General features: G+C 36.4%; 1 protein-coding gene across 8 annotated transcripts in view; it reads right to left on the bottom strand.

The window, feature by feature from the left end:
* Positions 1 to 12930, bottom strand: part of SYNE2 (spectrin repeat containing nuclear envelope protein 2) — a 416774-nt gene that overhangs the window by 127192 nt on the left and 276652 nt on the right. For all 8 annotated transcript variants that reach the window (XM_056810866.1, XM_056810871.1, XM_056810867.1 and 5 more), the window contains 4 exons: positions 8871 to 9053; positions 6409 to 6534; positions 4794 to 4915; positions 760 to 898 (listed from right to left, as the gene is read on the bottom strand). In XM_056810866.1, the coding sequence (XP_056666844.1) occupies positions 760 to 898; positions 4794 to 4915; positions 6409 to 6534; positions 8871 to 9053 (570 nt within the window). The remainder of the gene's footprint in view (positions 1 to 759; positions 899 to 4793; positions 4916 to 6408; positions 6535 to 8870; positions 9054 to 12930) is intronic.

The raw sequence follows: 12930 nt of genomic DNA, 5'->3' as shown, positions 1-12930 counted from the left end.
AATAAATTCCTGACAAAGATTCACATTTAAATTGGAAGATTATAAAGAACAACTCAAGAATTAGTAATTCGATAACTTTTCTTTTCAGGAGAACATTGTACACTATAATAGCAATACTACAAGATGATCAACTTTGAATGACTTGGCTACTCTGATCAATACAATGATCCAAGAGAATTTCAGAGGACTAATGATGATAAAAATATTCTTGGGGGCAGCTGGGTAACTCAGTGGATTGAGAGTCAGGCCTAGAGACGGAAGGTCCTAGGTTCAAATCTGACCTCAGCCACTTCCTAGCTGTGTGACCCTGGGCAAGTCACTTGACCCCCATTGCCTAGCCCTTACCACTCTTCTGCCTTGGAACCAATACACAGTATTGATTCCAAGATGGAAGGTAAGGGTTAAAAAAAAAAATATATATATATATATATATATCTTCTCCACCTCTTCAGAAAGGTCACTGATGAACTACTCAAGGGTAAAGTGAACTCTAATTTTCTCACTCTATTTTTCTTGCTTTTAAAAAAAATATGGATTCACATGTACAATTGATATCATAATGATTGCTAGTGTGTCTTCTCAGTGTGAGATTATGGGAGAGAATTTGGAACTCAAAATTTGAAGAGAAAAAATGTTAAAAATAAATACATAATAAAAATTTAAAAATATTTTTTAAAAATCAAAAGGAAATAATTTACTTTGGAAAGGTAGCTCCCAGATCATGACATGTGCCACATTGGGTTTGGGGTTCAGACTGACCTGATCATCTGCAAGCTGAGGTGAAGGGAGCTTCTCCTTTGATAGCTCTTGAAGCAAATAGTACCATTTGTCTTCACTTTGTTCCTGAGATGGTAGGAATGACTCTAGGGATCCATTTCTAGAGTGAGATGCTCCAGGGCTTTTAAAAAAGGGACAAAGTAGGAAAACAATTGGCATGTAAAGTTTTATGATGACACATTATTTTTAAAGTCATTTTGCTCAAAGGAATATTTGAAGAAAAAACCCAAGGTGCTTTCGCAATACAAGCTATTACCATAGTTATGCAACTTACCATTCAACAAATTTATTTTGTTTATTTTGTGCTTCATCTTAAATAAGCTATCACTATGAATGATCTGTTGGGCCAGATATGGATCTGGGACTGGGACAATCTTGAAAGGCATTTTGGGGAAACATTTTAAAGCATATTTTGAGCAAAACAGAACATTGGAAACATTTTTTTTTATTTCTTAATGTCAAATAAAAGTGACTCCTATTTAAAAAAATGAGCTATCCTATTCCTGGACTTAGATCGCAGTCACTGGGAACATACTGATTCACTTCTTAGGAAAAAAAGGCTTCAATATTAGAATATGCTAGAATAAACTTATGCATATTATCAATTTAAAAATATTTACCATATTTTACATGATAATACATGTATAATCTGATTAAACTGCTTGTCAGCTCCAGGAGGGAGAGAAGGAAAGAAGGAAGGGAGACAATATGGATCATATAATGTTGGAAAACTTACATGGAAATTTGCTATTAAAACAAAATTTTTTAAAATTTAAATAAATAAATAATATTTACCAGCCACTTACTACCAGGCAGCATTGTGCTAACTGTTGCAATAATAACTCAAGTGGCCCTTTCAGATGTGCAAAACACTTTCCTCACATCAACTCTGTGAGATTAGTAAATTTCCATTTTATTGATGTATTTACAGAATCCATTAGGTTCTGTTCGTCTTTTAAAAACATCACGTGCCACACGAATCAAGAACATAAAGACATATTTTAATTGGTACACTGTTAATGGAAGAATCACTACCAATACACCTTTGGGTTCTTATAATACATTCAGATATGAAATTGCTGCATCTCACAGTACAAAGATAAAAATCAGTGTCTTTGTTTTCAAGAGCTTCCAATTTACCTCAGTCCCTATTTAAATAATGAATCCTATCTAAAACCTGCTCAGCTTCTTCTTAACCATTTCAAGTAACAGGGATTTACTATTCCTTAGGATAGTTCATTCTATTTTTTTAATAGCTTCAATTATTACCAGATTAAAAAATTTTATTTTCCTTATGTTGAGTGGAAATCTGTTATTCTGGTTGGTTGTTGTGGCATGATGGCTAGACTTAGAGTCAGAGGGTCTGAATTTCAAACTTAGTTATGCCATGTAATAGGTGTGGGAACTTGGGCAAATCATCTAACCTTTCTGGGTCTTCAAATCTTCATCTATAAAATGAAAAGGTCAGAAAGGTCAAGTTCTCTGTCTCTGATACTAGCTTTTAACCCTTGCCTGGATTTCTGCCCTATGGGACAAGCAGAGCAAGAGGAATCTCTATTTTTTTGTATAATAATACTTCAAATATTCTGAGGATGATAACATATATATATATATTCCCAGCAACAAGATGGTACATTGGATAAAGTGCCAGACCTGGAGTCAGGAAGACTTGGGTCCAAATCTGGTGTCAGACACTTTCTAGCTCTGTGACCCTAGGCAAGTCACTTAACCCTATTTGTTTAGTTCCTTGTCCTTCTATCATATAGTTGTTATTAAGTCAGAAAGTAAGGGTTTTTAAAAAATCACTATATTGGGATATATTCTCAATAAGAGGACAATCGATAGTGTGAGGTGTTGGTTTGAAAATCATAGAGACTGACCTTAGAAGCATCAAGTTCAACCTTTCATTTTACTGATTAGCCAAAAGGTATGGCTAATTTAGTGACTCTTGTATGTCAGCAGCTGCTTATTGTAAATCTTGAAATTTCTCAGACTTGTGAATGTTAAAAATTTCCCCATCGGGGAGTTCTAAATTGGAACAATTCCCTACTGGGAACATTCCACATTTTGACAGTGAGAACTCTACTTGGATCAGAAATGGGAGGACCTCTGCTCCACCCATACTTGGGACTGCTCTGGGGGAGAGAACTCCTTGCTAAACAATGAAAGTACTTTAACCCACACTTATAATGAGGCAAAAAGTTCTTTAAGCCATGCCTATTTTTAGAATTAATACAATGGGGTGCTAAGTACCTATCAAAGGTCAGGCAACTTGTAAACTTGCCAGGAACAAAGAGGTGAAAACTTATTCAGAAGTTTTCTCTGGTACAAACTTACTAAAGGGATTAGTCGACCGAGCAGTGTTTTTAGAATGGGCTGTCCTTTGGAAAACGTCTATCTACTGTGATTGGTAGATGGAAGAACTTAGGGGAGGTGACATAGAAGAAAACCCCCTATATAAGAAAAAGCAGAATCTCTTATGAGGATCGCTTGAGGAGAATCCTTTTGGAGAATCTCTTGAGAGAAGCTCTGGAGAAGGGAAGCTCTTGGAGGACAATCTCTAAGGAGGTCTCACTGGAGCTCCTCTGAGGGGACTCTGTCCCTCTGGAGGCTCTTGAGAGAGGCTCTTTGAAACAGTCTCTGGCTGGAAGGCTCTTTGAGGAGGACTCTGGCTGGAACTCTCTCTGAGGAGACTCTGTCACTAGAATCCTTGCTTAGACAGACCTTGTGGTGAGTGATAAAAGACTGACTGACTGATCTCTCTCTCTTAAGACTCAGGTCTAGGCCATGTTGGCTTAAGGCCCTTCATACTTATTTCCTTTTTTTCTCTTTCTCTCTTTTCTTTAATTCCTCATTTGTATTAATTAAAGTCTCTACAAAACCCAGTTGACTTGGTTATATTCATAATTGGGAATATTTCCCTGGCGACCACCTTATATTTGATTTAAAACAAGACCCTGTAGTGAAAACATTTTCTGCGGTCACAAATTTACTCACCCACTCTTATATCTACTATAATTTATATCTTCCACTATTTTACTCATTACAGTTTACAACATCAACCATTTTAACTCTTTTAATCACCACATTTTATGATCATAACTATTTTAATTATAACAGTTTATGGCATCCACTCTTTTAAATGTAACATTTTTTAGAAAGATTGCATCAATTTAAATAGTGATCAATAATATGAAAATGTACTTGTGTGCCAAAGTCCCAATAAGGATATGCTTTATCCTGTTTAAATCCCCCCACTATAAATACAAAAGAGCCCACTTTGTTTTATTTATAAACATGCTACACACAAAATCAGCTGGCCAATATTATTAAACCAAAGAAATGAGTAGGTGATAGAAATATCACTGGCTCCATATCAAAGACAGAGACACCTGTGCTACCTTTCTTTAGGTCACCTAAGCTAAAGGGAGGTATTCAAAAGAAATGGGAGAGGGGGTTCAAGAAAATAAAAAGGCGAGAGTCCAAACAAATGATGGAGGTGGGGATGGTGAGAAGATAATCTCTTTGCCTACTGGTACACAAATATAAAGTTTCTCAGGTAGGATTTGAATCCAAGTCTTTCTGATTAGAAATCGAATGCCCTATTTATTAGACCATTATGTCTTACTAGATTTGAAGTCATTAAGATCCGGGTTCAAGTCTTGCTTCTCACACATATTATATAATCCTGGTTAAGTCACTTAACTTATCACTGCCCAAAACAACTTTTTAAGGCAACTATCATAGAAATTGTTGATGAGCATCAATGAAGAAATTGCTGATGTTGATAAGTGTAGCATCCTACAACAATGAAATCACGGGTCCAGAGCCAAAACGTCTGACTAATTTCATGATTCTTGTTGCACACTACCAGGTTCTTTTCTAGAAAGACTGCATCAATTTAAAAAGTGATCAATGATAAACAAAAGCACTCTGTTTGCCCAAAGTCCCACCAAAAATTGGCTTTATCTTTTTTTGTCGTTGTTAGTTTATATCCAATAATTTTTAAACTTTACCTTACAACTGATTCCTGGGTTTTATTGTCATCCCGTTGGTCCTTCTGATGCCACATTTTCTCAGCATGAATTTCAATGAACTTGATAAGATCCTTCTGTTCCTCTGGATTTAACTCCAAGACCTAGGAATGAACAAAGATGAAAACATTCACATCAATTATAAATGTGATTGTATCTACAGGGGGCTCTTTTCCTTTATATTTCTCATTGATGATGCTGGGATAGTAAAATTATGAACCAATGCTGAGTTTTCAGTTTTGTTACTCAAAAGTTGTTACTCTTAAGTTAGTCATGAATTAGCTCATTATCTATGAAGATTTCCTCACCATAAGCCCTAGAAGATCCTGCTGAAATACACATGTCCACTATTGTCCCAATCATATTTCTGAAATAGCAGATAGATGATTAATGAAGTATTCTTTTTAACCAATCCAATACCGATAGGAGAGAAATAAAATAGCTACTTTGAAAAAAGTTCTCATGAGAGATATTAGTTCAGTTTGCATTCAGTGGCACAGTAACCAGATTACAAAGAAACAATATCAATAAGAATAATAGATTCTATGAAAGATGTAGCTGAAGCTATTTGCCATGATACAGAATAATAATTTTAAAAATAGCCTTTATATATGGTGCACTAGGGGTAACTAGGTGATACAATGGATAAAGTACTAGGCTCAGAGTTAAGAAGACTCATCTTCCTGAGTTCAAATCTGGCCTCAAGACACATGTGACCCTGGGAAAGACACTTCATTCTGTTTGCCTCAGTTTCCTCATCTATAAAATGATCTGAAGAAGGAAATGACAAACCGCTACAGTTTATTTGAAAAAAACAAACAACTCAGATGGGATCAGGAAGAGATGGTCATGACTAGAATAATTGAACAACAAATAAAGCTTTAAAGGTTTTTGAAGAACTTGACAAATGTTATGTTGTTTGATTTTCACAATAATCCTGGAGGGGGTGTTTATTATCCTAATTTTATAAATGAGGAAGCTGAGGCATACAGTGGTTAGGTGACTAGTTCAGGGTCACACAGCTAGTATCTGAGGACTGAACTCAGGTCTTCCTGACTCCAGGACCAACGATCTATCTCTAGGCACATATGCAAATAGATCCCACTTTCCTTCTCAAGTCACAGAATTAAACATTCTAATACCAGCTTCATATTTAAGAGTAAAGGACCATTCCACGTGGAAATGATTATTTTTGTGCTTCATTATTTTGTGCAAGGGTTGTAAAAAATAGACTCGAATACAGGACTACAATCCCCACAAGCCTTTGCTCCACTTCTCCAGAATGCCTTGTAATCTCACCTGGGCGGAGATCAAGAAGGTATTTAAGCTGATTCAAAGGCTTTTGAGGGCTCTCTCTCTTGGCTCTTTTTGGACTTCCGTTTTGGAGCAGGCGCGTCTCTTGTAATGTGAGGTTATTTTGTCTAGGCCTCTGGCCTAGGCACATGTTTCTTACTTGTATATTCTTTAATCTTTAACCTTTAATAAACCTCTAAAAAATATAATACTTCTTGCAGAGAGAAACTAATTTCTACCTGCCTCACCTGTCTCAGTCTCCCCAGTCTCCCCTAAATTTTAATCTTTACAGGGTTAACATTACCTTTTGCTGGAAACCTTTTTGTCGGCCAAACATTGGGCTTTCAAACACAATAGGTTCAAATAGAGGAGATCTGTCTGACTGCTGGATTTTCTGATCCTCTGAAGGTTTCTTCAGATTGTTACTTCGCTGTAAAAAAATAGCAAATTATTCTCTTACACAGAATGAATCACTTCATTTTGACTCAATAATGGAATTAAACTACTGTATTTTTTGTCACTCCAATTTAATATGATTATTTCATAGCATCAAAAAAATGCATCCCATTCAGCAAAATGATGACTAAATTCTCTCTCCTACCTAATTTATCAGAATGAAAATCTGAGAACAAGAAGTTGTCTTTTTTTCTATTAAATCCAAAAGAGAGAAAAAAGAAGTATAAAATCACCAATAAAGCACTGTTTATGAATTTAAATTTACCATGAAGACAAATCAGAAAATAATAAGGTTGGAAAAAGAAAGAAGCTTAGCAGATAGACCATAAACCCTATAACATTAGACTTGGAGCTCTTTGAGGGCAGGTGTTAAGATTCTAGGGTTGATGGCAGGCAAGGTACAGCTGTGTATCTATAAAATATGGCCAGTTATGTCCCAGGCCCTTTTAAGAAGTATTGACAAGAATCTTCATGGCTGGTATCAAAAATCTGATCGTGGAAATGGGCCTTATCAGGCTGTATATATGCAAGGGGTTGTGATAAATACTAATAAGAAGAGCTAATGTTAATAAGAAAAGCATACTTTAAACATTGGCAAAGTGCTTTATTTACATTATGAGTCTCACCACAACCCTGTTAAGGTAGGTGCTGTTCTTATCCTCATTTTAGATTAAGTGACTTGCTCAAGGTCATACTATAGAAAGGGATTTAAAAAGAATGAATTTGTATGAGAGAATATGCCCAATGGTTAATATGGAAATGTTGGGCATAACTGGATGCATATAATCTACATCAAATTGCTTACCTTCTTCTTCTTCTTCTTCTTTTTTTTTTTAAATAAAACCCTTACCTTCCATCTTGGAATCAATACTGTGTATTGGCTCCAAGGCAGAAGAGTGGTAAGGGCTAGGCAATGGGGGTCAAGTGACTTGCCCAGGGTCACACAGCTGGGAAGTGTCTGAGGCCAGATTTGAACCTAGGACCTCCCATCTCTAGGCCTGGCTCTCAATCCACTGAGCTACCCAGCTGCCCCCAAATTGCTTACCTTCTTAAGGAAGAAGGAAGAGAGGCAATTTGGAACTCAATTTTGAAAGGGCAAATGTTAAAAATTTTTGTTTGGGTGTAATTGAGAAAAAAATACAATAGCATTTAAATGTTAAAAAAAAGGAGAATGTGAGCTTTGAGGTAAGGGACATGGAGTTTCCATGCAGGAGGGACCAGCTCCAGGTGCTAGTACCACTCCCTTGCAGGAGAATCATAGTTCTGGTCTGATCAGATTCAATATCTGAATGCCAAGATGATTACTTTCCTACAGTTTCTACATGTGAAGGGAGTGGGACCCAAGGAGATCTAAAACCAAAAAATGACTGTAAGTAAAAAGTCCCTAATAGAAGAACTAAAGGATGTCATCTGGGTATGATCCCATGATGAGAAACCCTGAGGGTCAGCTTGGTACAATGGAGATCTCTCTCTCTCTCTCTCTCTCTCTCTCTCTCTCTCTCTCTCTCTCTCTCTCTCTCTCTCTCTCTCTCTCTCTCTGAATTGCATTTTGGTGAAATGAATTCAAAAGGCACAAAAGTATTGTTTTGGACTGTATATGCCTAGACTTATACTGTATTATTAATACTCCCAAAGTAGTTGATACATGTGAATATTTAAAAGTAGAGCAAGCTGTTTTATCACAAGTATACTTTGTGTTAGTAACATTTAGAAGCAAATTATACAAGTACTATGGGAAACAGACAAAATTGTTGAATCTGACAAATTCAATATCACTTTATTGCCAATGTTGTTATAACTTGGTTCAATCGAAGAAAAGACTTCATTTAAGACAGACTTTGCTATGAATAATTATGAGCAAAAAACACTGAAGAAAAACTGCATTGCAAAACTAAACTATGTTTGAGTTTTCTTCCACAAAATGACTAATATGGAAAAATGTTTTATATGATTGCACATGCAAAATCTATATCAGATTGCTTACCCTCTGGCAGAAGAGAGGGAGCAGGAGGGGAGGGAAGGGAGAAAATAATTTGAAACTCCAAATTGAGAAAACTTAAATGTTTAAAATTACTTTTTACATGTAATTGAGGAAAAAGAAACATTATTGATAAGTTGAAAAAAAGAAACTGGATCAGCACAAAAAAATTAACCTTAATAGTCAATATTCTCATTCATACTTAATACTTGGAGTTCTAAGGGAATCTATTCCTTCATTGAATCCAAACAACATAAATCAGTGGGTTTGTGTTTTTTTTTTTCTGATGGGCCTATCATTTGTGGATATCAATGAAGTCATATCTATTTTACCTTCTCATCACTGTATTTGTCCTGAAGCATTACTTGGACTTTTTCCAAATTATACTTCACAGCTTTTAGTTTCAAGGAAAGCATTTCTGCCTCTTGTTGCATACGTCCACTATCTCCTAGACTTTGATCTTTGCAATTCTCCAATAAGGAAGAAACCTTGTGTTCAATCTCTGTTAACATGGCCTGGGAAGAAAAAAAAATGTTGATTATTCTCATCTTTAGATTTTAAGGGGGGGGGGCAAAATGGTGACTTAGTAGCAGTAAAAGCCTGAAACCACTCTGAATACCTTCCAAATTGATCTTTAAAAGGCACCTCACAGAAAGTCAAGAGTCAAAACAGGCTGAGTGAGGGGGCTCTCCCACTAAATACAATGTGAAAAGTAGGCAGAGAGAGTGCATTTCCACAGAATAAGGGGGAACCAGAAGCAAAACTGCAAACCGGAAAGGGCAGGCGGGTCACCTCCTCACCCCCACCCCCACCCCCCACTGCACCAAACTCAGAACCAGGGCATAGGCCACTTTGCAATCCAGGATTATGGGCTACACCAACAAAAGAGCACCTCACACCCACCCGGAACAATGAAGCTCAGAGTTTCATAGTGCTAGAGGGCACTCTCAAGTCTCCTTGGAAGCAGTTAAGATAGCCCCTCAGTAGAAACCCTGTGATCCAGAAGCTAAGATAGAAATGGCCAGTAACATGCAGATTATCCAATACACTGGCCAGAAAATGGACAAACAGCAGCCAACAACAACAACAAAATCTTTACCTTCAAAAATTTCTAAGGGGGAAAAAGAGCAAAGAACAGAAGCAAAAGGAGATGGTGAGATCCAAGCAAACACATGCAAAATCTCCAAAAAATAAAAACAAAACAAAACAGTAGCTGAGGAACAGGAATTTGGAAGAACTCAAAAAGGAATTAAAAAATTAAATAAGAGGTTCAAGAAAAATGGGAAAAAGTAATAAAAGTAATGCAAAAAGAAAATAACAGCTTAAAAAGCAAAATTGGTTGAATGGAAAAAAGAGGCACAAATAGTTAATAAAGAAACAAGTTTTTTAAAAATCAGAACCAACCTACTGGAAAATGGGACCAAAAAAATTAAATGAAGAAAGAGTACCATGGCAAGTAGAATGGACCCAATGGAAAAAAGAAGGATCATGGAAGGTCATGGAAGAAACTCAGTCTTTAAAATTTAGAATTGGGCAATTAGAAGCTAATGATTTCATGAGATATCAAGAAACAACAAAACAAAATATTTAGCTTTTACACTAAGTTCCATCTCTCTTCCCAGAAAATAGCTCAGGTTCACTGGCTTTATTTGAACACATTTAAAAATGGACGAATATATAAAGAGCCTCAAGAAATCTTCTTATCCATTCCTCTGCTTCTGACAAGACTGCCCTAAGATCAGCTCCCCAAAACAATTGTCTTTTCCTTGAACTTCAAAGGGAGGTCTCTCAAATACCACTGATTTTCTAGTAGCTCTCAAAAATCAGTTTTACAAAAACTAGAACCAGATGGGACCTCAGAGATAATCTCAACCAACCTCTCATTTTATAGATGAGGAAACTGAGACTGAGAACGGCTCAAGTGACTCATCCAGGATAATGTAGCTAAGTGGCACAGTAGGGGAAGCTAGGTTTCACAATGGATAGAGCACTGAACTGGGAGTCAAGAAGATCTGAGTTCAAATTTGACCACCATTGCTTTCTATTTTTATGACCCTGGACAAAGTCACTTAGCCTCTGTTTGCCCCTCGTGCTTCACACACACATTGTCTCTCTGCAAAGTGGGGATAATAATAGCCCCTATCTCACTGGGTTGTTGTGAGAATCAAATAAGATAATAATTATAAAACATTTACCATGGTGCCTGGCACATAATAAGTGCTATATATAAAGTGTTAACTATTATTATTTTTAATAGTGCTTTTTTTAAACCTGCCCTCCTGAATCTAATCTAAATCCCTCCTGCTCTAATTAAAGCATTTAGAAACAAGACTAAGGAGCAGCTATTTCCCATACAGCATCCTTCAAAGCTGTTAGGAAGGTTCTTTCTCATCATCAACCTTTTCTCATGCAGACAAAACAAATCCTCAAAATACCAGACCCTAAGGAAAAAAAAAGATTAGAAAACTGATGTACTTTTTCTGATGACATAAGGTCAGAACACACAGCTCTAAAAATAACCCAGCTTGGTTAGTCTCCTAGTGATTTAGCGTCATTGTATTTCTACTCAAAGGATCAGGTTTATAACCTCCTGGGGCCCGGGAAACCAAGCAGCCATGCCAACTAGTTATGCTCCAGGGTATATAACATCAACACATTGAGAGGAGAACATAGCCATGTGGTTGCTTTACAAATTCCAGTAGTTATCATTTGTGCCCCAAAATGCAATACACAGCCTACAGAAGTCCAGTTATAGTGACTACCGTGTTATAGTGTAGACCAACATGGTCTATAATTATATGGATAATAAGTGTTTATTGTATTTAATTTGTCAGATTTTTGGACTCCTTTTTGAGTACTTCATATAAAAGTAGTTGTATTAGGGGAATTAGGTGGCACAGTAGAAAAAGAGCCATGTCTCAAGTCAGGAGGGTCTTTTTGTTTATGTAGTCAGCTGAACTACACATTAGAATGGCCCCATAGGTTGCCCTAGATCCCCCTCCAGGGCATCTATTTTACATATCAGAGGTCACTCTGGGTCCCATGTTATAGTGACAAATCAAGAGAAGGATGTCTTGACTGTCTCTTACATCTAACTTTGCACTAAAATTTTATGAAGGGGCCAGTTCTAAATGTTCAGGAAGACAGCTCCTACTACTTTAGATGAAAATAAAATGTTCTTTCACCCACAAAACATATTTGCTTTGGCACAAAGGGTTTTTTTTGGTTTTGCTTGTAATTTATGACAATTGTAGAAGTAAAAAAGGGAGAAACCTCCATATACCAATAAAGTAATTATTTTTCTTTACACAATGGGATGACTTCTTCACTGTAGTAAAAACTTCTCAGCCCTAGTTTCTGGTTTCTGTTACAATCTATTTGATAGTCATTTAAGGTCTTTATGCCTCAGTTATCTCATCTGTAAAATAAGGGGATTATAATAGATTTTATCCCCAAGTCAATGCTGATTGAATTGAAGATGCTTATTATTCATAAGCAGGGCAGAAAAGATTAAAAATTGAATCCTTCTGTAGGAAAAGGAAATAATTTCTACCATCCTTCTATAGGAAAGAGAAACCACTTCTACCATTTTCTACAGGAAAGGGAAACCACTTCTGCTCTTCTAAAGGAAAGAGAAGCCATTCAGCCTCTGAATTTTTGTGACCCCCCCCCCATTATCTATTGGTTCAGTCTGCCCATTCCACTTAATACTATATTTTGTGCTTTGCTTTAATTTCCCTTGTGAACCAGTTACATTCCACAAATTCACTATCTGTCAAGTTATTTTCCATCCCTCAAAATGGAAATGGAGTATGAAGTACCATGATACCCTAATATCTCATCATATCCATTCTCGGGCCAATTAGAAAGGAGGACAAAGAAGCAGTTTCTATTCGTCCATTTTATTTCAATTAAAATGCAAACTGCTAATAGGATAGAGGTAATGTTCTCTTACATTTTTCTTTGTTCTGCAATGGGTCCTTCTGGCATTCAATATGTGCTCAAAAGCCAGTCTTAGAAATAATGAATATTATCCCATCAACAATAATAATATATAACTATGTAGTACTTTGTAGTTTAAAAAGTTAAAACTACATCCAAAACTTAGCTCATTATCTTTTATCCTAAACCCTCCCCATTTCCTAATGATTTATTATTCCTAATAAGAATTCCTAATTCTTAGTCACCCAGGTGCACAACCAAGGTATCATTCCTTACTCCTCATTCTTAACCACTTCCCTCCCACACCACATATCCAATCTGTTGCCTAGTCCTCCAGATTTTACCTTTGCAACATCTTTCATATAAAACCCTTCTTCTTTTCTCAGCTCCTTGCTGTTCCTTGCACAAGACATTTGATCTGATTATGCATTATCACTATCCATCCCCAAT

This window comes from Monodelphis domestica, chromosome 1, assembly GCF_027887165.1.
Source record: "Monodelphis domestica isolate mMonDom1 chromosome 1, mMonDom1.pri, whole genome shotgun sequence".
Taxonomy (NCBI): Eukaryota; Metazoa; Chordata; class Mammalia; order Didelphimorphia; family Didelphidae; genus Monodelphis; species Monodelphis domestica.
The sequence above is the reverse complement of the archived record's forward strand: the minus strand, read 5'-3'. Positions and strand labels throughout refer to the sequence as shown.